General features: G+C 53.5%; 1 protein-coding gene across 6 annotated transcripts in view; it reads right to left on the bottom strand.

The window, feature by feature from the left end:
* The window catches only part of CTBP2 (C-terminal binding protein 2), a 163,408-nt gene that overhangs the window by 17,101 nt on the left and 121,324 nt on the right, over positions 1–24,983 (bottom strand). For 2 of the 6 annotated variants that reach the window (XM_036829679.1, XM_036829680.1), the window contains one exon: positions 9,043–9,255. The exons of 3 other annotated variants lie outside the window; for them this stretch is intronic. In XM_036829679.1, coding sequence (XP_036685574.1) covers positions 9,043–9,255 — 213 coding nt within the window. Of the gene's footprint in view, positions 1–9,042; positions 9,256–19,987; positions 21,684–24,983 lie in introns of those variants that run through there. One more of the 6 variants, XM_036829678.1, reaches the window with a different exon arrangement.

Genomic DNA, 24,983 nt, shown 5'->3' with positions numbered 1-24,983 from the left:
AGGCGTCTGGAGAGGCTGAGGGGCCGTCACCACAACATGTCCATCCACAGCATCAATGCATGCATCCCGTTACCTGGGAAACAAACTCGGGGTTGCCTAGCGATCGCCTCCCTCCCCCACTTGGGTCGCCTTTCTCTTTGGCGAAACCCACCCTTTGCCCTCGTTCAGGCTGGGCATGCAGAATGCAGCTGAGGCTGGTCCACAAGACCCCAAGCTTCCTGAGGCCCGAGGCTTGGATACTGGCTGCAGGCTCTTTATGGTAAGGCAGGAGATGGAGATACAACAGGGACCATGCTGCTCAGAGGTGCTCAGGCTGGGGAAGGATGCTGAGTGGGGACAGCTGGGTGGGTGGTGGGAGTGGGCGAGATTTACAGGTGTTTTGCATGAGGTGCAGGGACCATAGTGTGGGCCTGCTGAGGATCAGGCTTTACGGGGACCACGTGAGACCCCCCAGCACTGAGGATGAGAGACAGCTTAGCCAGGTCACTGCCAAGGTCTGCTTCTACAAAGAAAGAGGCCATACCGTATACACATGCTCCTTCGGTTCCAGAAGGGACTAAGCCACCTGCACACCTTGGAATCCAATTACTTTCAAGCCACCGTGCCCAGCACCCTCTGTCCCTACAGTCTTGCTGGAGTCGGGGGCAGAGGTACCCAGAAGACCCCAGGAAATGCTGGGAAGATGAAGTTGCAATTAGACTTTTTATCTCACCTCACGTTAATCGACATCCTTCAGTGCTTCTAACAATTTGAAAAAATTTTAGTGTATTAGAACAGAATTGACACATTATGGATTAAGAGCTGTATGTATTAAGATGGCAAATGACCCTTTCAGAGACTCTGGAAAATGGGGTACCAACTCAGGGGCTGGCTCTCAGGCTGGAGGGAGAAGCCCTATTTCCTCTATGGTCAAGGGAATTTAGGGGAGAAAGGCAAGGCACAACGTTTAATGAGAAGTCATGAAAAACGGGTCTGTGATCAAAAGCTAGGCTACCAACTACTAGACACTGCTAGGACCCCAAGAAAGAAGCCCCACAAACTCCAAGACTGATAAGAATCACACAACGCTGATTGATCTTATTCCCATTTTACAGTCAAGGAGACAAGCTAAGGGAACAAGGAGAACTGCCTCAAATAGCACCAGGGACCCCGCAGAGTCCGAGGAAACACCTGCCGATGAGGGTCAGAGGGTCCTGGTGGCCCTGTAGTCAAAATGACCATTCCCTTTCTACAATCCCCTTTCCACTGATGAACTCGGTCTATCCATTTCAGAATAATTCCAGCTGCAACTGGACACACCTAGGAAAGTGTACCAGTGCACTGCTTTCAACAACTTGTCCAGCATTAACTTTGCAGGGCAGAGGGCTCAGCGAACTCCCCTGATGTCAATTACTTGCTGGTTTCAGGCTTGCTTTGGCAGGGACGCAGAGCCCCAGCTCGGGGCCAGCTCTGACGTCTGCCCCTGGACCCGGTATTGCTTAGCGCTGCAGCTGCACACAAGTAATTGTGCAATTAGACACACTCAGTGGAAAACAAAGATGACGCTGGGCTGAGATGCCGGAGTTTTGTTAAGAGTGGCCAGCGGTCCAGTGAATGCCAAGTGCAAAGCCCTCATGAATTCCAAGGTGGAAAGTGGTGGGTCCCAGGGAGGACTTCGGTAACTTTCTGGCCACCCAGCCTTGATGCCACCTTATTTGGATAACAGCACCATATTTCTTCTTGGAACTGCTCCTTCCCCAGGCGACACAGGCTGAAAGGGCTGCTGTTGGCCAAAAGGGATGACGTACTCCTGCCTTGCAAAGCTGCCCTGTGGTGTTTCTGAGACCCATTTTCTGGCCTTTCTGGACACCGTGTGAGTTCAGCTGACATCCTTCCTACAGAACCATGCGTCATTTTCTAAGGTCTGAGTCGGTTTCTGTTGCTTGCAACTCAAGAACCGAACTGTCTCAGGGACATGATTTTGCTGCTTTCAGATTTCAGTTATTGAGCAGTTTTACCCCAAAGGAAAGTGGCTGCAATAATCGTGTTTGACCCAGCAGGCAGAGAGGCCTCTTTTATTTGTTTTTTGTTTGTTTTTGTTTTTAAGATTTTTTTGATGTGGACCATTTTTGAAGTCTTTATTGAATTTGTTACAATATTGCTTCTGTTTTTATGTTTTGGTTTTTTGGCCACGAGGCACATGGGATCTTAGCTCGCTGACCAGGGATCGAACCGACACCCCCTGAGCATTGGAAGGCAAAGTCTTAACTACTGGACCACCAGGGAAGTCCCCAGAAAGCCCTCTTTTAACTATGGACCAGATTTTATGAAGCATCCCAACACCACAGCAGCCTCAAAACCCCCATGCTAGGCTGGCTAGGATAACGGGATGACGGTCACATGTGCAGATGGCCACACCTGTGCAGGGTCACCTCCTTGCTCACCTGACGGGGGTTGGCCAAGTACAGCGGGACTACCCCTTGAGGCCCCCAAAGGACACACATGTGGGGCTGGGACCACTGAGGGAAAAGGACCTCCCACCACACAGCCCAAGTCCACCCAAAGATCTTCACTGCTGCCCAAAGGCAGTTGCCAGGATCCTCTGGGCGGCACCAGTCGTCTAGACAGCTGACGCCAGAACAAGTACCTGGAAAGGTCCACAGATGGGAGACCCATGCAGGCCTTAGAAAGACCTGAGACAAACGGCAAACTGCCCTGCACACTTAGCACGAGGCTCTGGAGGCAATCAATCAAACGGATCCTCAGCCCCCAGGACCGGCGTGGTGGCCTGGAAGGCAGCATGCACAGCTCCCATCCCCACGTGCAGGTGGCCAAGCGGGGAGCGGAGACGCGGCCACACAAAGCCCAGCGTGGTCCGGAGCGGGCAGGGAAGGACACACCAGGCCCGCACCGGCAGCCCTCTAGCCTGAACCGCTTCCCAAGGGTGTGATCGTGTCTCCTGCCACCCAAAGAACAGCTTCCCCTTGAATGCAGCTGCTCCCCCAACTAAAAGGCCACTTCCTGCAAAGCAGCACAGCTCAGCCCTTACTGGCTGGGCTCAGCAGTCTGACCCCCAGAAGGCCAGGCACAGAACCAGATCTAGGGTCCGATAAGCGGCCTATTTCACAGGCTTGCGTTTCCACGACCTAGAGCTGCAGCTCATGACTGGGGCCAAACCGGGAACCAGATGCTGACCTTGGGACATAAATGAGCCCCTGTCCGAGGCTCGGCTTTCAACTCGGAAACGTGGCTGTGTTGAGGGGTCCACCCAGCCACCCAGGGCCTGCGGTGGCAGAACCCTGCCTGGGAAAGGAGGCTGCGGAGCCTCATGTTGGGGTGAGACATCTCCCTTGCTTTGTGAACATGTTCATCCACGTTATAAAAACTGTTCTAAACTGTCAACAACAAATGTTCTGCAGTTGGCTGGAGTTGATTCAGAAAGCAGTTCTGGAAAATGAGGGAAGGCAATGACTGTCCCAGACACCCCGGGGAGGTGCCCACCCCACAGCAGCTCCCCTCGCCTTTCACGGGAGGGACGATGTGGCAGGTGAAGGGGATGGGTGGTCTAGCGAGCGGCCGCGAGGCAGTGATTCGCAATAAGATTGTGTCGCTCACACACATATGGAATCTTAAAAAAATGGTACTGATGAACCTAGTGGCAGGACAGGAATAAAGACGCAGACGGAGAGAACGGACCTGAGGACACGGGGTGTGGGGGGAGGGGAGAGGGAAGGGTAAGCTGGCACGAGGTGAGAGAGTAGCACTGACATATATACACTACCAAATGTAACACAGATAGCTAGTGGGAAGCAGCCGCATAGCACAGGGAGATCAGCTCGGTGCTTTGTGACCACCTAGAGGCGGGGGACAGGGAGGGTGGGAGGGAGACGCAAGACGGAGGGGATATGGGGATATATGTATACATATAACTAATTCACATTGTTATACAGCAGCAACTAACACACCAATGTAAAGCAATTAAACTCCAATAAAGATATTTTTTAAAAAATGTGTGCTGCTAAGTGTGGCACTATTTTAAGGTTAAAAAAAAAAAATGCAGTTACCGTTGGAAATCTCATCTTTGTTCCCACACTGCTATCTGCCTTTTCATTTGGCAAACTCTCTTCTCTCTGCGGTGTCCCTGGGCAGCTCTCCCAGGCCGAGGGAGCCGCGTCCACTTCCCTCCCACACCTCCGGGCCAGTCTGGGATGTGGCCAGGCTGCAGTTTGGTTTTGAAAACTCGGTCAAGTGCAGATATGCTCTCCCCGCACAGCAGAGAACCCGATTTTTCTCAGGTTGCCTCGCTTTTCACGTCTTGTTTTGCACCCAATAGCTCCCCACTCCAGGGGCGTCCTCCTGCCTGTGCCCTGCCTGGCCCGAGGGGGAGTGAGCCTTTTCTTGCTGGCCCAGGATCTTGGGCAGAAACGTCTCGGGACGGAGGTGATGACCAAGGAACAGTGTACGTCCAGCCCGGAGGCTGAGGACCTGACAGAATCACAGCGTGGCTCCCGGCCAAGGCGCAAGTAAAGGGCAGTTACTAAAGTGGACGTCGGCCCACGGGCTTTCAGCTGCTCACCAGCTTTGTAGGCTGAGGCTGCCCTCTCCAAAGTGGACCCTCAGACCCAATCCATCCTCATTCCTTCCCAATTCCTTACCTCCAAGTTCTGACATGTGAGAGCCTGGCCTGGTTCTAGGGACCCAACGAGGAACCAGACGTGGACACTCCCTCAGGGACCTCTAAACACACAGGGAATCTGGCTTATGGAAGAAACAGCTTTCCTCAAGGTACTTCAAATCTGGAACATGAGGGAATACCCCGGCGGTCCAGTGGTTAGGACTCGGCACTTTCACTGCCGGGGGCGCAGGTTCAATCCCTGGTCGGGGAACTAAGATCTCACAAACCACGTGGCACAGCCAAAAAATAAAATTAAATTAAAATTAAAACAAAATCAGGAACGTGAAGTCAGTTTCAATCAGGGCCGAGATGTGGAAGTCAACTTGTCTAATACAGTACAAGTGAAATCGGAACATCCTGAAATTCAATGCAGGCTGGAGCTGAATGGCCATGATGAACCTTGGTGTGTTCAGGGCTGAGGAAGAGGAGAAAGTAAAGCAAACCTGGACGACGGATGCAGATACGCAACCACTCTTCCTCTGTGCTCACGGCAGGCATCACTAATTGATCCCAGCACTCTTGGCCTCAGAGTCCCTGTTGACCCCAATGCCCTGAGGGCTGCCCTGCAAGGCTAGCTGACATCTGCTGGCCAAGCTTAAGTGCGCTCAACCTCCTCTTGGAATGAGTAAAGGAAGGTGAAGGTCAATGTTGCACACATTCCACCAATACTGTGAGCACGGAAAGAAGCAGGGAGATGTAGGGAGGCCCCAGGGGAAGGATGCAAGGTCCCCGCAGCCAGGAGCAGACCGCAGACCTCCTCAGTCACTCCGGGAGAGCCCTCTGTTCTGCTGAGAAGGGTGGGCTTCTGAAGAGGAAGGGGAGAGAGACCCCAGAGTGGGGCTCAGCTCTGTGGCAGGTGCCTGGGTTTGCACCCACCCCCTCACAGCAAGGACGTCACCTGTACCTGGCACTGTTCCCGATGGCCTGTGACACCTGCCCCCTTCCCAATGTGACTCTGCTGCTCCCCCCGCCAAGAGGGGGGTCCACTTCCCCAGCCCCAGGAAATGTGCTGGCCTCGTACTTCAGTCTGACCCACACAGAGTGACAGAGGTGCTGCGGCACCTCTTCCAAGGCTGGGCCTCTGGGGTCAGCGTCACACCATCCAAATTCACACAGGAACCTGAGACTAGCTGGGAGCTGGGAGGCACTGGGAGGAAGGACCCTGGGGCCGGGGCCCAGCCATCCCAGCTGAGGTGGGGAGGCCACCACAGACTGTCCAGTCCCAGCTGAGCTCAGCTGCCTAGAAGCCAGGAAGTTCTGGAGTGACCGGCCACACAGCAATAGCTAGCTGACGTGCCCAGCAAGGCAAGGCCAAGGCGGTGAGCCCACCTCTCCTCCACCAGCAGGGACCCATCGCCAGTGCTGCAGAAACCCCCAGAGGCTTGTCCCCAGGCCTTGCCAGGACAGATCAAGGTGAGAGATCCCAGAGGGGAGGGACTTCTGCAGGGTAGGTGTCCCAAGCAGGGATCAAGCTGTTCAGTAATGATGAATTCGCTGTCACAGGCATCCTTATGTCAGGGCTGGAGCCCCTTCTCCTTCCCCCAGTGATGGGTTAGGCTGCTTCTTCCCCACGGCACTCGCAAGGGCCCTTCTCCAAGGCCTGGCCAACTGTAGGTTTCAGGATTCTGGTGTGGCCTTTTGAAACAGCTCTCTCACTTTCCTGAATGAACCCCCAGCTCTGAGACTTCTCCCCTGAAACACCCTAGAAGCCCTATCTGATGCTGAATCATACGGCCTGGTCACTGGGAGTCTCGTGTCAGTCTCTCCCTCTCTGGAAGGAAGTTTTCTATTCTTCACTCCGCAGGTAGGGCACCAAGGCCTGGGAAGGTGACAGGGTTCCTGGGGCGCCTGAGGGGTGAGCACAGGCCAGCTAACCTGAGCTCTGCAGTGTCAACACACCCAGCCATCTAGAACCTTGCCCAGCAGGAAACTTTCACTCGACCCTGACTGAGCGCTAGCCCCAAGTCAAGTACTAGAAAAACAGCAGGATTAAAGGTTGAAGACAGAACAACCTGGCTTAAAACTAGCACTGGGGAATAAAAAGGAGTGAAATATTTTTTAACGAAAGTGCAGATGGCCGTGCCATCACTGTGTGTATCAGCAACTACTGGCACATCTCGTTTCATTGCATTTTGCAGATACCGCTTTTTTTTTTTTTAAACTGAAGGCTTGTGGTAACCCTGTGTTGAGTAAGTCTACTGTCACCATTTCCTGCATATTTTAAAATTAAGGTGCGTACACTGTTTTTAAAGACAGCACTGTTGCACGCTTTACAGACTACAGTGCAAACATAACTTGTATACGCACTGGGAAACCAAAAAGTTCATATAACTTGCTTTATTTGCGATATTTGCTTTATCATGGTGGTCTGGCACAGAACCCAAGTTATCTCTGAAGTATACCTGTGCGGGCACTGCCCACAGGCCCCCGTGATGAGTGGTACAGCCAGGTAGGAAGGAAGCCCAGCGGTCACTGCACACGCAGCCCTCTCCTCACTAGGGCTATCAGCAACTTGAATGCTACTTGGTCTTCGAAAGCCGGGTTCCTCTACTTAGCTGTGAATATACTAACCACCACCACACTGGCACGTTGAGAGGTGAATGGTATAGGCATTTGAGTTATACCTCTCAATAAAGCTATTAAGAAAAAACACAAGTGTGGGGAAATGTGGCCTCACCAGGCCCTCTTGAGCACCCAGGGGCTGGGCTGTTGGGGGTGACCCACACTAAGGGGGCTCCCGGAAGGCTGGGTGTGCTCCATGGGGGCAGGGGCTGGGGGGCGGCTGGTTTGAAGCCACTCCTCAGCCCTGATTTTAGTGTCCTCTGCAAAAGCAGCTGGAGGCTCGGTCCACAGATGGCTACAGAGTGCCCTGACAAGTAGATTAGCTTCTTAAATACAACATGGATCTTAACGAGTCATGGCCTCCAAGTGAGATGCTCTCAGGCCATCTCGCTTGTAGCTCAGGTAAGACCTGGACAGAGAGCCGGCCCAGCAGGCAGCTCCCAGGCGCCCAGGCCGCTGCCCCCTCCCCACTCAAGGCTTGCTGGGCGCACACTGCTAACCCAGTGTGCACGCACGAGGTGTGTCTTTTAAGCAGAGGTCTAGACTTGTGGGACGCACATCATCTAGTTTAAAAAAAAAGTACAACTTCTGAGCCTCCAGAAAGACAAGCATTTGTTGTACTTTAACTGACTCCTTAGAGCTGCCCAGGGAAACTGTCCCGGCAGCCCGAACGGTGCAGGGTCCGTACCACACCGGGGAACCGGAACAGAGAAAAGTGATAGATACTTTTCCTTTGCCCAGCAGAGCTTAAAAACAAAACCAGAGCCCTTTATCACTTGTTTAAACTCATTCCCTTAGACACTCACACGCTGGCCAGGCGGGCCTGTCTGGAGTCCACATGCCCCCGCCGTGCTGCGCTGGACGCACCCTTTCCAGGGTGGCTCCTGGTCTTCAGTGTTTGGGCTCCTTCACCCTCCCCAGTCCCAAGGGAGCCTCTTGTGTTCCTGGCAAATCCCTCTGCCCTGAAGAAGCGCCTGATGTTCTGTCTGGAAAGCTGGTGCTTCCCACTGGGGGCAAGGCAAACAGCACCCACTCAGACCAGGTGGGAAAGACCCTCCCAACTGACCGGGCCAGGAAGAACCGTGCAGGGCATCACCGAAAAGCAACTACGCCACCAAGGAACACATTTCAAAGCAGCTGAGGACGCTCGGTCCTGCTTCTACTTCAGGGGAAACGTGACATATGGTCTGCTTTCCCCCAAAGGCCCAGCCTCACGTGGGTGGCCCTGCAGAACCGGAGGAGGGATAAAGGGATGTGGCCTGGGTGCAAGGGCTGGAGGCTCTGGGCTTGGGGAACAGCAGATTCCCAGGTGCCAGGACCCACTGGCTTCCCGTCCAGGTGAGGTCACACCTCTGCATGCTTCTCAACACGGGGGACAGTCCCTGGAGGGGCAAGTGACCGGTAGCTTATGCCTGGGGCGGGGGACAACCTCAGCTGCCCCTTCTGGCCGGGAGCACACATGCTCTGCACCTCCTTTCCAACAAACAGCTCCGATGGAATCCCCTGGCGCTCGTTCTCTTACGGGACTGCCCTGTCTCCGCCAGGACCGCCAGGGGTCAGAAGGCACCCCAGCGGCCTGTGCCTTCCCCGTGCCCTCCTTCCTTATGGCAGCTCCTCCAAGTCTGTGGAAGAGATGAGCCTCAGGGCCTCGCCCTAGACCACAGCTAATAGGGCATGAACTTCTCGAGGGCGAAAGGGGGCTCCCGGCCACTCGCTGACAGGATCCTCCACGCTGTGTGTCTCAGCGCTCCTCAAGGGTGCTGACCCAAAGCCAGGGCTCAGCCAGCCACGCTCACCCACTGCTCCTTGGTCGGGGCCCGCCTTACCTCCAGCCACTGGCCAGCAGCGCCACAGCAGGAGGCGGAGACTGGCCGTGAGGTGGGCGTCCAGGGCCTGCTCTTCCCCCGTGGTGGCGGCTCCACTCTGGTCCCAGCTCTCGAGCCAGGAACCCTGAGATTCTGAACTCAAGGGCGGCTTTCCAAGTCCTGAGCTGCTCTGGAGCTCGCTGGAGAGACATACCCCCCTTGGCTCAGCGTCACCTGCAGATTAAAACAGCTCTCTGCAGCCCGGGGGTCCCTCCACCACAGTAATCAGACCAGACCGGACAGTGACGTGCCTGGGAGCCGGGAAACACCTGAGACCAGCCTCAAGTTGCAAAGCAGTAAGTCACGCAGCTGGCACTGCTGCCCTCAGACGTTTTTCCTTAATGGACTTGCAATCTTTCATTGCATCAATAAAGTCACCTACGCACCCCAAACCGGCCCACGCAGGCAACCCAAGGTTTGGGTAGCTGGGAGACGGCGAGAAGGTATAAGGACACTGTCCATGGGGCACCAGGACGAAGAGATAAAGCTAGTCCCACTGGTTCTCGCCTGTTTAGACAGGCTGCTGTGCTGGGTGCTTCTCTGGCACTTTCTCATTCAAACCCTGTGTTAGAGAAACTCCTTGAGAGCTGCTGCTGTATTGCCAACGAGGACGCAGAGACTGTGTGGTGAGAGAAGCTCATCCAAGGTCACAGAGCGACCACGTGGCAGGCCAGGTCTGTCTCACATCAGCAGCTCAGCCTCAACGCCAGGGCTCACCGCGGACAATCGGGGACAATCACATGCCACTCCTGCATCTCCCTGGGGACCCAACTGCACACGCCTGACACCGACAGAGCCACAGATGCCACCCGCCCGGCCCTGGGGCCCGCCCACTCTGACAGACAGGTGCTCTCACCTCAGTGGGCCGAGGCAGGCCTTCAGGTCCCCCCCTGACCCCAGCACTGGCTTGCCTACCAATCACAGATGCTCGGCTGGGAATTCATCAATCATAAATCAAGAACCATCATCTGCTGTTTCTCATGGTAGAGACAGACCTTTCCCTTTGGGGTCACTCTGGATTTTGAGGCCTGAAGGGTCAATCACTGGGGTGGTAACTGCCATGCAATGTAATCCTGTGGCGCCAGGGAAGAGACAAAGCCCCTCCATCCTCCATTCCTCCCAAGCTGAGACGTGCCCAGAGCCCACCCCAAGTCCGTCTGGTCTGCTGCTTGCCCGTGGAGCCCTCAGAACCATGGAGATGGGAAGGCTGCATCCAGGCAAGTCAAAGCCCCCACAGGGGGAAAGTGACCCATGAGTACACGGCCCCTCCCCCAGCCACTCTCAGGGACACATACTCACTTCGCAAAGTCCTAAGACCCAGCTACACCCATGGGCCCGGCTGATAAGAAACCTGGTCCAGAAGATGTCAGCTTGGCCCTTGACCTCTACTCTGCCCCTAAAAGGATTAAGACAGGACTCCAGTCCTTACGAGGCGCAACCTGGAGGTGGCCTGTGGCCAGGCAGGGCTTGCTGAGGCACTGGAGCCTCAGCCGGGATGGAGACGGAAGAAGCACAAGGCTTTCAGATAACTTAGTTTTTCCTGTGGCTCTAAAACCCAAAAGGAAAGTGATTCTCAAGGACCCTTTAACAGGCTTGCTGTCCGGCGGGCCAGAGGCCAAGCGTGCTGCCCTTAGGCCCCAGAGCAGCCAGGAAGCTAATTCTCCCAAGTGCAACAGCTGGTTGGACGTCCCCGCCCTGCTCTTTTCCTCTGTAACTTTACGTCTAAAGCGATCCAGACTCAAAGCCCAGTTCACAGGAAAACACTAGAACCCATCACAAAGTCATATTTATTCCTTCAAATATAAAGCATTTAATAGACAACTCCCCAGCAGGAAAGCCGGTTAGGTTGAGAGGTGAGCTTTAAGCACCGTAGATGGAGGGGGAAGGGACTGGCTCAGGCTGGGCTGCTGGCGACAGCATTCAACTCCCCAGGCAGAGCCCCCTCAACTGAGAAGAATTGCCACTTCCCTATGGACTTGGCAATGCCCACCGAGGGCTGGGCTAAAGAAGCAGCAGACACCCTGGAGAGGAAGTCAGCTGTCTGCTGCAGGAGAAGCCCAGCCAGGCCCCAAGCCTGCGCCTGTGAACTTATCAACTTTGACTGGATAAGGCCCTGGTAAAAATTTTAACAAAATTTTTAGATGAGATGCAGGAAGTTGTCACAAGGCAGTAGAGCCTGTGAATGGGAGGGTGCAGGTTGAGGCATGATGGGGAGGGAACACTGCACATCTAGAGCGGATGCTGATTCTTTGGACGTGTTGTTGAGGGCAGGAGAAATTCAGCTCGTGATTGCTCAGAAAAAGGATTTTTTTGAGCAAAGGGCTCACTGGTCCCACCTTAGGAGCAATGTGAATCTTTCAAGAGATCTCATTTCCCTCTTTACTTTGGTTGCTAGGAAGCTCAGAGTGAAATTCTCACCTGTCCTTGTGCACAGGACTGCAGGGAGTGCTGAGTTCTGGCCTTATCACCCAGCTTCATCTTTTCCTGCGCTTATTTTTCCATCCACTCAGTTTTACCCTTGTGTGTGTTAGAGCTCTTCCTGATAGCCAGGCTTAAATCCTCTTAGGACCAAAGAACATTTTACATTCCATTTAATCACACAGAAGAATTAATTTCCTTGACTCTCCCAGAGGGCAGCACAGTACAGAGGAAAGGGGCTTGGCTCTGCAGCAGAACAGCGTGGATCCAAGTGCAGTCCTGCAGGGCACCAGCTAGGGACAGGCAAGCACCAGTAGGTGCCCCTGGGGCCACACAAGCACTGAGCTTACCCACGTGCAAAGCCTGGGCCAGCCCATGTGACGTGGTCCTCAGAGCTCTCTGAGGGGTAAGTAGGTCCATCTTCCCAACGTCACACTTGGGGAAGTGACCCTCAGAGCACCCTGGGACTCCTACTCTGGAATCACCCTCTTTACTTCCTCTTGCTGACATGGACCTTGGTTTCCAGCATGGGCTGGTGTCCCCCGCCCTTCCCTGACTTCATACCACTGTTGAATTTCCCATGCTGTCCTAACGTGCTGTGCTTGGTGGTTCATCATGACACAGTGACCAAGCACAAGTTTGGAGTCAGACAGGCTGGCCCCAAATCCCTGTCCTGCTGTGTGACCTGGGGAAGAGTGCTAACCTCTCTGATCCTCAGAATTTTCATCTTGAAAGGGGAAATGCCTACAGTCTTCCTGGGAATTCAGATGAGATAACTGTGGTCCAATACTGCAGAATGGTGACATTTACTCTTATTTATTGGGCTGGGTAAGCCCTAGATGCACTCAAGGCTGGCTTCTCCAACCCCAGTCCTGGTAGAGAGCAAGAGGCGTATCAGGGGCAACTTAGGGCCAGGAGCTCCCTCTGAGCCCTGCGGGGGGCGACGTTTTCCTACCAAGCCAGTATCGGGAGGACTCGCTCCCCATCGGCCTCACCAGCACTGCACACAGCTGAGCAGGCATCAGAGTGAGTTCCGGCTCTCCTCCTGTCGCCTCCCGTCCCCGGGAGCACAGCCCAGAGACCTCATTTACTAGTACAAACTCTGCACCAGAGTTTTCTCACCCAGCTCTCCCACGTTTAAACAAGAAGCTGTTCCGCTCACATTTGCAAACTCTTCCTGGGATCAGTTCTCAACCGCACTCAGAACGCATCCCCAGGAACCGCCCACCCTCTCAGTGGGGATGAGTGTTTACAGGTTTGATTTTATGCTCTCCTAACAATTTGGCAAAGGGTGTTTTATTCATATGCTGAGCACCACTGTTTGGCTAAATTTAACTGCCATGTGCCTTCCTGTTCCCGGAGCAGGAGGGAGCAAGTAAAAGTCAACAGTCTTGGGTTTTTTTCCCCCTTTACATGGAAAACAACTAAAAAAGCCCTTTGTGTAAGCCAGCCTCAGAGGTGGGTAAAACACACCCAGCAGCACATTAACTTAAGTACATTTAGCTTCTATATTGCTAGCAAGGGCTAATCAGTTATGGATTAAAGCATTATTTCCCTTTCATAAACTTAAAAAAAAAAAAAACATGTACTAGCAAAGAGCCTATCAAATAGCTTTAGAATTCTTGCCTTGCGTAATCTTAGGGACAAGAAATAGGTTCCAAACACCTGAAAATCTTCCATGTTAATATATGTTGATTTTTCTCTTTTAAAAACGGTGTTGGGACAACTGAGTATCCACGGGCAGCAGAATGCAGTGGGACCCCTACCTCACTCCAGATCCAAGTCAACTCAGGATGGTGCAAAAGGACCTAAATGTAAGAGCTAACACTACACAAAACTCTTAGGAAGGAAACTGAGGCACAAATCTTCATGACCTTGGATGATGACACCAAAACCACAGCAACCAGAGGGGGAAAAAAAATAAACTGGACTTCATCAAAATGAAAACTTCTGTGCTTCAAGGACAATATCAAGAAAGCGGGGCTTCCCTGGTGGCGCAGTGGTTGAGAATCTGCCTGCCAATGCAGGGGACACGGGTTCGAGCCCTGGTCTGGGAAGATCCCACATGCCGCGGAGCGACTAAGCCCGTGAGCCACAATTGCTGAGCCTGCGCGTCTGGAGACTGTGCTCCGCAACAAGAGAGGCCGCGATAGTGAGAGGCCCGTGCACCGCGATGAAGAGTGGCCCCCACTTGCCACAACTGGAGAAAGCCCTCGCACAGAAACGAAGACCCAACACAGCCATAAATAAATAAATAAATAAATAAATAAATAAATAAATAAATAAATAAAAATTAAAAAAAAAATTTAAAAAAAAAAGGAAAAAAAAAAAGAAAGCGGAAAGACAACTGCAGAATGGGAGAAAATATTTGCCAATCAGGTGTCTGATACCAAAAGCCAGTGAGGACTTTGGGTTTTGCTTCCTGGGCCCCATGGCCCACCCAGGTCCACCCAGTAGAATGTAAGTTAGAGAAGCCCAGTGTCCAGTGGACACTGGACGCTCAAGGGCAAGGGTCATGTGAAGAAGTAACGTGGCGAGGGGGTCTGTTGGCCTTGCCTTTTCTTGGGCAGATAAATGCACCGAGGCTCACCCCATCTGTGCATTGGGCTCAGGCACTTGTGTCCCCTGGAAAATCTAACTGGCGCCGTGGACGAGACTGCCACCTCTTCTAAGCATTTCAGAGAGGCAATCATCCCTGGAGGAGTTTGGGGTTGGAAAGAGATACTAATACACAGAACTGTTACCTAGAGACCAAAGCCACGTCCGACAGGCCACTTCCTGAAGGCAGAGGCCAGTGAGGCCCCGCTGGACGAGGCCCCACTCTTTATTACTCAGAGCCACTCTGTAAAACTGGAAGACCAAACGCCCATCTAGAGATAAGAAGGCATGGCCAGCCTGTGCCGGGCAACTTGGTGCTGCTCAGGCCACATGAAGAGGGTCTGGTGACAGGAGCTCGGGCAGAGCTGGCAGGTGTCCAGCAATAGTCTTAGCCCCATCTTCCCCCGAGAGACCACAGATCAGTTCCTTTAAACTAACTCGCAGGAAAGCACAGCAAGGAACAGCTTCATTAACCACCTTCTCTGTGTCTCACATCACATTAGGCAGAAAACCTACAATGACCTCAGAGCCTCCAAGTGGCCAGGAGCCCATTTCACCAGTAAGGGGGAGGGGGGTATTCCCAGATTATTAGGCAGAGAACTGGGGTCCAAACCCAAGTCCCCACAGATCACACTCCTTGTACCATCACTGATACACACCCCTGCAGAGGGGGTCTGAGCCATCAGGGTTACGGGGGGGTTCCACAGAAGAGGTGAATTGACAGAAGGGTCCAGATACCCAGTTCTGTGAAAGGCCCATTAAGCTTTTCTGTGACTCAGGCCTGGCAGCGTGGCCCTCTGCCATGGCACAGATAGCAGCTGGGACGCCTCCAGGCCACCAGACCACAGCTTACCTAGATGCTGTCCTCCATGGACAGAAGGACCAAGTCCACACCCAAAAGGTCAGAGCAGGCTGTTTTGAGGGACAGATTGCTGTGGGATAAGCCCAGTCTCTGAGCTGAGTGCCCCAAAGCCAGAGTCCTGCCTCCCGGCCTGAGAAGTGACCAAGGAACAATGACAATGATAAAAGCACCACTTTCAAAGCTGGCCCAGCCAAGGGGGGCACCCTGAGTGAGGAAGGGAAGAAGAGTGAACCAACCAAAGGGCGACCTTGGACTCTAAACCCACGCACCCAGTGGCCAGCCCGAAAGACCCTCCAAGTGCAAAAGCAAAACAAAAGCCTGTCGACTTTATCGACCTTGGACTTATTTCAGGTGTTTTACTTGGAATGGCCTAGCTGTCAGCACCTTGGGAGTTCACGGCTCCTTCCCGGGCTCCACCTGGAAGGGAGACTGTTGGGGAGAGGGGCCCCGGGCAGAGGAGGAGGCGAGTCCTGCTGGGCGACCCTGGACGAGTCCCCCGCCAGCTCCACGTGGCTAGGATTTCCTGACCGTGGAGGTATATCACTCTTCAAGAAAGCCCGTTCCAGAGAGTCACAGGGCAACAGCCAGGACCGTGACAGCCTTCTCGGGCTACACCTGCACATACAACCACCCTCGTGCTGCTTTGGGCAGCGTCCTCTCCCTTAGCCCGGCCACAGCGTTTGCAGCTTGACGGTCATTCTGGAGCTTGAGCTCTGCCCTCAGCCTCCCCTGCCAGCGCACTCACGCTCCTCGGGGATGCCTCCCCAGGTGCTGCAGGTTCCCCACGTGTGTCCCGATCCTGGCCCTTGTGTCACACTGCAGTAACTGTTCTCTTATGTATTAACTGGGCGGAGGGTGGGGGGATGCACCTGAAGCCCAGGCTGGGGTGCATCCACTTGTGAGCACCAAACATCTGACCCCAAGCCCGGAACACAGCAGGGGCTGGAGCAGTGCTGAGGAGACCAGCCCCCAGGGGTCTGTGCTCAGGAACCCTGCCCTGGACCGCAGCCCGGGAGAGGTCTACTTCCTTTACACATCTCCCTGGGCAGGCTGCAGGATCCTGACAACGGAAGAGCTGGTGTCACCATCCCGTTGCTCTGCAGGGCCAGCTCAGGGGCACGGTCCCCACATACTGACATGCAGGGGTCTGGCTGAGCCCACCCTTCTTGGGCTGGCTCTGCTTTGCGGGCGGGGAATGGGTGTGACCAGTTGGCTTGGCGGGAGGGTGTCTTTGGGGCCGCATGATGGCCTCCTCCAGGCTGATGGTTTGAGGGTCATCACCCTCAGAACCAGAGAATCGTCTGGGCCCCAGTCCCCAGCACAGATCTTCATGTGCAGAGGGACCTTCAAAAACAAAGGCAAGGACACGGGCGGAATCACCAGGCGTGCGTAGGCCTGACAGGAACAATCCTCCATTCTGATTCTGATGGGACTTCCTACCCAGGAGACCCGGCATGCACTCCCACGGTGCCGGAAACCAGTGCCAAGATATCAGTATCATATCAAACACTGCCACGCAAGTGACCAGCTCTGGTGACAGGTAACACTGTGACACCACCAGCCTCTCCCACGCCCCCAGTATAAATGGGCTGCAGACACCCCTGTCCTGTCCTGTCCTGAAGGGTCTTTGGGCAGTGCCCCCGGCAACTAGATGGGGGTCACGGATGCACTTAATCGAGAAAAATGCCTGGAATGAAACTGAAAAGGGCCAGAAAGAGAGCGGGCTGGGGCTGCATCTCTCACATTGGAAGCTCTGGGGCCCCTGCAGCCCATGTGTGGCTCTGTATCCGCGGAGGACAAAACCGTGAAGATGGCCGCAGCACTGCTGTTCACACGATGCACCCGGCTGCACCCGGCACAGGGGGGGACTCGGGCGACGGCAAATCCTTGGCCGAGGTCGACACCATGTGACGTGGGGGGGAGGGGGCATCGCTGGGTTAGAGCCGCTGCCAGAAGGTTCCGCAGCTTGTGCCCCAGTCGAGCAGGTCAGTGTGTAAACGACAGCAGATCCACTGGGTACCGATACTCCCGTGGGTCTGACATGCGGCCCCACTCATCCCGCGTCACGGGGGCTGGGGGCTGCCCTGGGGCCCGTCCTCACCTGGTCACCCTCCACTGCCCGGTCCATGGACTAGCAAACAGGAGCCTGGTATTTATAGCAACAAAGCCAACCAAGATGAAGCAGGTAGTTCATGGACCGAGAAAAGTAAATATAAATTAAAACATCTACTCCAGGATATGTTGTACAACACAGGGAATACAGCCAGTATTTTGTAATAACTGTAAATGGAAAGTCACTTTAAAAAATGTACAAAAGATGAAAAAATTAAAATATCCAAAGCGTATAAAAATAAAACCAAGCACTTAAAAACAAACAACCCACCCACTGCAAACACTCAGATCACTCCTCCAAAGGGAGAGAGGAGATAAGTCCACCTCCTGGCATCCCCTGCCCCTCCAGATCAGAGGGAAACACGTCAGTTAAGCGAAAACCAGAATGAAGATTTATTCATGCTGGTTTTGCCGCAAATGTCCAAGGCGGCTCGATCTGGATTTAAAGATCGCCGCAGTCTCCCGTTTCAGCTCAGCAGCCGCAGCGGTAGGGCTGCCCCTGTGAGCTTCAGGTTTCTAGACCCGAGGTCTGTGGTGGTTTCCTTAACCGTGAATGTTATGGACTGTAGGTTCCAACAGATCCCAATCTGGCTATTGACTTCATGAAATCTGCCACACAAAATGCCATGTATCCAGGCTCAAAGCTCCCGGGGAAGCCAAGCTCCTACCCCGGTCCCTGACACACTGTTTTCGGGGGCGAAGATGACACACTGAACGTTCGAGAAGGAATGAGAGGAACCACTGCTACGGGACAGATCATCTGACAGAGAAATTTTTTTGCTGGCAGACTTCCGACTGCAGACTTCTTGGCACTGGCTTGCTGCCATGCAAATGAAACAAAAATCAATATCCCTCGGTCTGCAAAACCGTGTGTTAACAATCACACTCCAAACAACTTAAATAAGATCCCTCACCCCGTACCCAAATAACAGCGACTGTTTTTGTTAGAAGACAGTGCAAAATAAACAGAAAAAAGGAAGAAAAGAAGGCAATTTAACAGGTCCTCCTTAAGCAAAACCTTTCCAGGACTTCAGCGTGGAGATAATCTTTCTGTGATTATGACCAAACCCTCCCGTTGCTTAGCAACACATAATTAAGGAATATGTTTTCAGATCCGCTTTGCAAGCCCAGCCATTATCAGATGAAATTACTGAAGCAACAAATGTCATCGCCATGCAAATTAGTTGGTTGCAAAGAAAGAATGTTTGACTGTGAGGGGGAAGACACAGGGCCTGGGAAATATTGTCTGACTTCCCTCCTGTCACACATTGATTAAAAAAAAAAAAGTCAAATAAATTTTATGATAAGACTTAAAAAGAAAATCCATACATGAGACAAAACCACGATCTACAGGGAGAGACAACAGAAAAATCCAACCAGCGTCCCTTTGGAAATAAGAAAGAAACGTGTGTGGAGGTCAGCATGTAAAGCAACAGCCATTTCAGTCTATGAATAGCCAAATCATCACCGGCTTCACCAATGTAACAGATAACCCTAATGCAGTATCTCAGAGCTGCAAGATAAAGCTCCCAGTCCCACCCATGGCTATTTAAGGGGTATTTTCAAAAAGGTACATCTTATTTCTACCACGATTTTCGTCCCACTATCTCCACCCTATAATGCTAGTTATTCAGGAAAAAAAAAAAAAAACTCATTTAAAAAAGATTCAGGGGCTTCCCTGGTGGCGCAGTGGTTGAGAGTCCGCCTGCCAATGCAGGGGACACGGGTTCAAGCCCTGGTCTGGGAAGATCCCACATGCCGCGGAGCGACTATGCCCGTGAGCCACAACTACTGAGCCTGCGCGTCTGGAGCCTGTGCTCCGCAACAATAGAGGCCACGATAGTGAGAGGACCGCGCACCGCGATGAAGAGTGGCCCCCACTTGCCGCAACTAGAGGAAGTCCTCGCGCAGAAACGAAGACCCAACACAGCCATAAATAAATAAATAAATAAATAAATAATTTAAAAAATACTTTAAAAAAAAAAAAGATTCAGTTTTCTAAACTATGTTGGGGAGGAAAGGGGAAAGAAAGGAAGAAAGCTGATTTACAGCTTAAATGGCCAGGAAAGATTCTAGAGTCGAAATAAAAATTCTTAAGTGTTGCTCAGAGGATGTCCACCTGGAACTTTATCCAGATGCCCAGGGAAACACATGCATTCAATTACACTTGTCTCGTGTTTTGAAGAGAACAGCTAGGATCCTTCTCTCTTTCCTCAACTTGGAAATATATTCTTCCCCACAAGTAAGCAGAATTCCCAACCGTGTTTTCCAATATGTGAGGCTAAGTCTGTTTTTGAAACAGGGAATTCTAAGGGATTTCAACATCTTGCTTTGTTTAACACACAATTCTGGAAGCATACCCGTTTTTAGCTCTGCAGTGATTAATTCTACCTCTGATACTGTGTAGACCCTTCAGAGGTGCGTTTCCACGCTATAATGCACTTCTAATGGCAAGTGAACGATGAACGATTTACGGGAGGCGTTGGACAAATATCTCGCCTTCTCCAAAGCCACTGAATGTGAACTGGAGAAGCTGCCACCGCTCGTGAGCTAAGGGTTTCATCCTGTTCTGAATGATTTCTGGGTTTCTCCCATAAACACAGTTGTGTTTCCTTACCATAAAGGGAAATTCACAAATCAGCTTGAGCTCAACTAGAGAAAAAGGGAGGCAATGCCATCCCAGTGGGTCAGCCTGAACCACAAATCTATTTCACCCAAGAGAACCCTCGCCAGTTGGCTAGCTGGCCGTGGTGCCCGGTTCGGCGGAGTGTGTGTGTAAGCGTGAGCAAGTCCAGGGGAGGGTTGGTCTCTCCAGGCTCGGCCAGAGAGCAACAGGAACACAAGGACCTACTGTCCTGTGCTCAAATCTCTGCCCCCCTACGTCCCAACGAGGAAGGCAGGGAGGGGGTGCATTACTTGTTTCCGGTGCAAGCATGGTGGACACGATGATGGGGGCCCCCGTCCGCCGGGCCACCTTCTGGTAGGGCGAGTGGGGCGTGTGGAGGCTCTGGCTGGCCGGCAGCAGGGTGGAGGGCTCCAGGGGGACGCCGGGCTTCCGCAGGAGCTGGGGGCTGCCGTGGGGGCTAGGCAGGGGAGACGCCACCGCGCCGCGCTCCCGCTTCAGCAGCTCCATGGGCACCGTGTACGCCGTGGAGTAGGCAGTTCTGGGGCCTGGCTGCAGCGGGGTGGCGGGGCCCGGGTTAGTCAAGGCCACCCCGGCCTGCGGGGGGTACGTAGGGCCCAGCCGCGCTGTCAGGGCGCAAGGGGTGGGAGAGCTGTACTCGGAGTTGGAGGGAAGGTGGGGGACTTGGGCGCCCACCCCCGGGGCAGAGTAGGTAGCCGCGGTCTCCAGGAGATGCTGGGATGGCGCGCTGGAGGGGCGGCGAGCGGGATCTGCAGCGTGGGGGGAGGTCGCCTGCACGGGCCCCGCCGGCTGGGGCCGCAGGGCTGAGGCGTCCAGACCAGACAAGTCACCGTGGAGCTCGCTTCGGTGGCTCAAGCTGCTGGAGCGCGTCCGGGGCAGGGAGCCTCCCCGGCCCTGCCTGCGCAGCTGCATCTCCGTCCTGCAGCTGCCGGCCAGGCGGCTCAGGACGCGGGCCTGGCCCAGGTTGGGCGCCACGCACTTGATGTCCGCGTCCTCCATTGTGGACAGGACAGCCAGGGAGTCGAAGCCCTGCTGCAGCAGGGCCACCAGCGTGGCCTCCGCCACGCCCTCCGCCCTCAGGAAGGCCAGGAACTCGGGCATCGCGCTCCTCTTGCTGCCGCCGGGCCCCGGGAAGGCAGACAGGTCGGCCTCGCAATTCTCAGAAGCTGTCCTGGGGTAGACGCCTTCCCGGGCAGGTCCGTAGCCTCGGTTCAGGGCGCCCGGGGCTGTTCCCAGGCTGACCTCGGAAGCAGCAGCCGCTCCAGGGTCCACGACCAGGCATGTGGGGGCCGCCTGCCTGGTAGCGGTGGCGGAATCCACAGGCCTCTCGCCCACATCGCTGTAGACCTGGCTGGCAGGGTAGGCGGGTGCCTCCGCCCCAAACCTGCTGTCGGCCAGCTCCCCGGAGTACCGCGCAGGCGATGGGGCCCCGCTCTGCGATCGCTGCCCCTGAGGGATCATTTTACCTCCGGGATCCCGGTACAGGTGACCGGTGTCCTGCAGGACAGGGGCCCGGCCTTGCACTGGCTCCCATGTCATCCTGCTGCCCAGCGCTCCATAACCGGGCAGCAGCTGGCCAGCTCCCGGGTCGTGATGGTGCCGAGGCTCTCTGGGGGCCCGGGCGGCTCCGGCCAGGTCGCTGTAGTAATCCCGCGGCAGCAGGGCCCCGCGAGCTGACATCACCGCCTGTCTGCTGTCGTAAAAGGCAAAGTCGGGAACGGAGCTCTTCCTTCCGGCCACCGAGTTGTAGAAGGCCTCCCGGTAGAGGCAGGGCTCGGCGGCCCCGGGCATGGTGACATCCTGCAGCCCAGGGTTTGGCCGCTCGTACCAAGGTCCCTCTCCGCCTCTGTCCGTCAGGGCGCTTCTCCTCCCCGGAGCCTCAGCGATCTCCCAGGGGCCCTCGTAACAGCCGGCAGCATCCCAGCTCTGAGATCGACCGATAGTTATATGCCTGCTGGGGACCGGCATTGGGAAAAAAAATGACTGCGGCCAAGGCAGAGGAGGAAACCTTTCTTTACAAATCTTCAATTACATACATCAAAACCAGACCTGGCTGTATTCTATCCCTTCCAAGACAGCAGGAACAACCAACTGTGGGTTTTCTATTTCAAAGTATGGCCTAAATTATTAATCCTCCGAAACTTTAGTAGACAAAACACAACACTCACGGTAACTTTGCCTCACTCTCCAATGGTAGCGCCAGAGGTCTTTTCTTTACGGCTCAGTCCCAGAAAGGAGGCTGCATCCAGCCCGCTGGGCCCCCCTCCCGGCTGGTGCGCTCACATGGACCTCGGCTCTCTCAGCATGCGGATTAGGAGCTAAATAAAACCCCTAAAGCTTTTGTTCCATGTGACATCTCGTTAGACTGATGAAACCGGCTGCGGGCTCCAACCAGGCCTCCCGACCTGCAACTGGGAATTATTTTCACACTGAACCTCTGGCTTATCTCCCCCGTCCTCACCAGGGCACTTTTTGGACGAGTGCTCCCTCCCCCTCCCAAAGGTGCCCCCACCCCCGCCTCTGATCGCCTAACAGTGACAGGAGGAAAACAGAAAAAGACTGCTTTAATGTCGATTCACTCTTAATCTACCCTGATGAAATGTTAATCCATTGCACACGGCTAAGAACAAATTAAATGTGAACAGGCAGGCGGGATAAAAAGAAAAAGTCTCGCACAGTTCTAGAGCATGAGATTCCCCAAGAGATGGGCCAGGTCTGCAGCCCGATGCTTTGCCAATATTGAAATCTGGCTCTGAGATGACTCTGGTTACGAATCAAACGAGTTATTACATTGCTCAAGTCCAAATGTATTCTTTACCGTATTATCGTAAAACACAGATCCTTTCATACTGCCCGGAAAAACAACAACGGTGACAGAAAAACAACCCACGCGTGTAATCTAGAATTTATTATTTTAGGACGGCAACAGAGGTCAACAACTAAACCCCAACATTATGAAGCAAAGCTGGGAGGGAGGAGGCTGCGTCTGAGGCGTGTCTTCCTTTAAATCTGTCTGCGAGGAAAGCAGAGTTCTAGCAAGCCTGGCCTGGCTCAGATCTCGTGGGTCATTTTCCATGTTCCCATGGATTAAGATTTTACATAGTCCTCCGGGGACTTTAGGTGCAATAATGCAAAGAACAGCAGTTATTTAGATAAAGGAAAGCTCCACATAGGAGCATTAAAACATTTTCTTAAACATACAGACAGGTCCCCGAGAAGCACCACCACAGATTGGACCGGGATCTTCCAACTGCAGGTTCCACGACAAAGAACTCACAACGAAAACAAAAGCTGGGAATCGTGAGGCTACAAGGGCTGCGTGCAGTTAGAACGTTAAAAAAAGGGACAATTTGCATATTTGCAGCCATTAAACTTGAGTGTTTCGTCTTCACCTGTATGTCCCTCAACCGAAGATGCAACTAGAATCTTTAGCTAAAGAGAATTAATTGTTTAAAAAGAAATTTTTTTTTTGAATGAGCAATACTGAAAATTTACTGTGAGGAGGAAAGTGGGTACAAATCCATTTCCGGGAACTAGAGGCACATGGTAACGCAAGACAGTTTAAAAGGGCAGTGCCCCCTCATCCTGAGCAGTACATATTAAACTTTGGGACAAGCTCTGTTTAAACCAATGTTACTCCCCAAAGAGCACTGGTCCCCAAAAGCCAGAGCTCTGTGACCCCCAACTGACTACTGAGGAACCGGCCCAGGCACTGCCTGGGGACACAGCATAGGGACCCCAGGCTGCTGCTTGAACACAAACCATGGCCTCTATTTCTGACCCAAAAATGCCAATAGGGCCTCAAGTGAACTGGGAAAAAGCCCTGGCAGATGGCAAAGAGACTCAAATCCTCCCCCAGTCCCCTCCGTCTCCTAGGATGCATGACAGGGAAAAAAGAGAAAAATGAACGAGCCACACTGCAAAACGTTAGGTTTCCATGTATGAAAGCAGCCTGCTGGTGCCAATTTCTCTAATTCCTCTGCTGGCACATTTGCCATCATGGGCTGAAAGGCCCGGGCAGAGGAGACAGAGGCAACGGGCCTGGCCACAAACAAGACAATATTTACACGTCTCACCAATAGCCTGAGGATGTGTTCACTTAGAAGATACATCAAAAAGGACAGGAAAACGTTAGAGCCCCAAACTCAATGGAAACAGCACTATCTGGTTACAGCAGATCCCTTCCCGGCTCTGCTGGGCAGACGGGTTTTTTTCTCTTTGGGGCGCTGTTCAGAACCAGGCGGAGCTTCCTCCTCTCCGGAAAGGAGAGGGTGGAGAAAGATGGGGCAGTCTCGGCGGTAACCTTTCTAAGAAGGACGACAAGCAGACAAGACTGTGTGAAAACAAGCCTGGTGTACACATCAGGAGAGACACACCTTCACCCCAGAAAAGACACTAACCTGATGACCTCTCCGGCAGCTCCAGCCCACGCTGGCCTTGTCACCCTCCTTTCCCAGTCTTGGCTCTTTTGGCCAAGAGGGGCCTTTGAGGCCTCCCAGTGGGGGTTCCATCCCATTGTCGCTTTCCCTGCCACCTCCCCCCCCTTCCACCACTGGTCAGAGAACACGGCTAGCTGGGCAGGAAGGGCTGCAGCGGTCCTGCCTGACCCTTCGAGGTGACCAGAAAACAGGGCATCTTTGACATCATCTTTTCCTTACAGGATCCTCATTAGAGGACTTCAACATTTGTTCAGTCTGTACCAGGCCTTGTTCTGGGTGTTTTGCCCATAAATGATTCTACAGGCAGGAATGATTATGTCACATCCTAGGTGCTGGGATGGAGAGCTTGGGTACCCGGCCCAGGGCCACGGTGCACAGGACCCAGCTCAAACTCCAAAAGCCAAAGCTCTGCTTTCTGGAATTCCCTGCGCCCACCTGGGTAACAGTCCTGCTGGTGCTGGACAAGGGGAACCTCTTTAACAAAGTAATTCTGTTATTTTCTTAAGGTTTCCCAAAACCCCAAATATAAATACATCACTTATAAAATCAACCACTTGAGTATCAGAAAGTAACTCCTAAACAGATAATTGCCTCAACTTCTCGAAACGAGGTGCAGTGGGCCCTTGCCAGAGTCAGGGCCCCCAGACTTGAGCCAACAGATGGCACCAGCCTAAGGCGTCATCAGTATTATACCATCTCGATGCTTCCTTTTTCTTCCTTCCTGTCATAAAGAAACACAACATGGGGTGGCGTTAATGCTACAAAACGCCACTTGTGGAGCAGACATGTCCCTTCAGAAGTTGTCTGTGCCGAATCTTTTTGCAGCGGG

The sequence above is a fragment of the Balaenoptera musculus genome, chromosome 16, assembly GCF_009873245.2.
Source record: "Balaenoptera musculus isolate JJ_BM4_2016_0621 chromosome 16, mBalMus1.pri.v3, whole genome shotgun sequence".
In the NCBI taxonomy this organism is placed as follows: Eukaryota; Metazoa; Chordata; class Mammalia; order Artiodactyla; family Balaenopteridae; genus Balaenoptera; species Balaenoptera musculus.
This window is presented reverse-complemented; position numbering and strand designations above follow the sequence as displayed.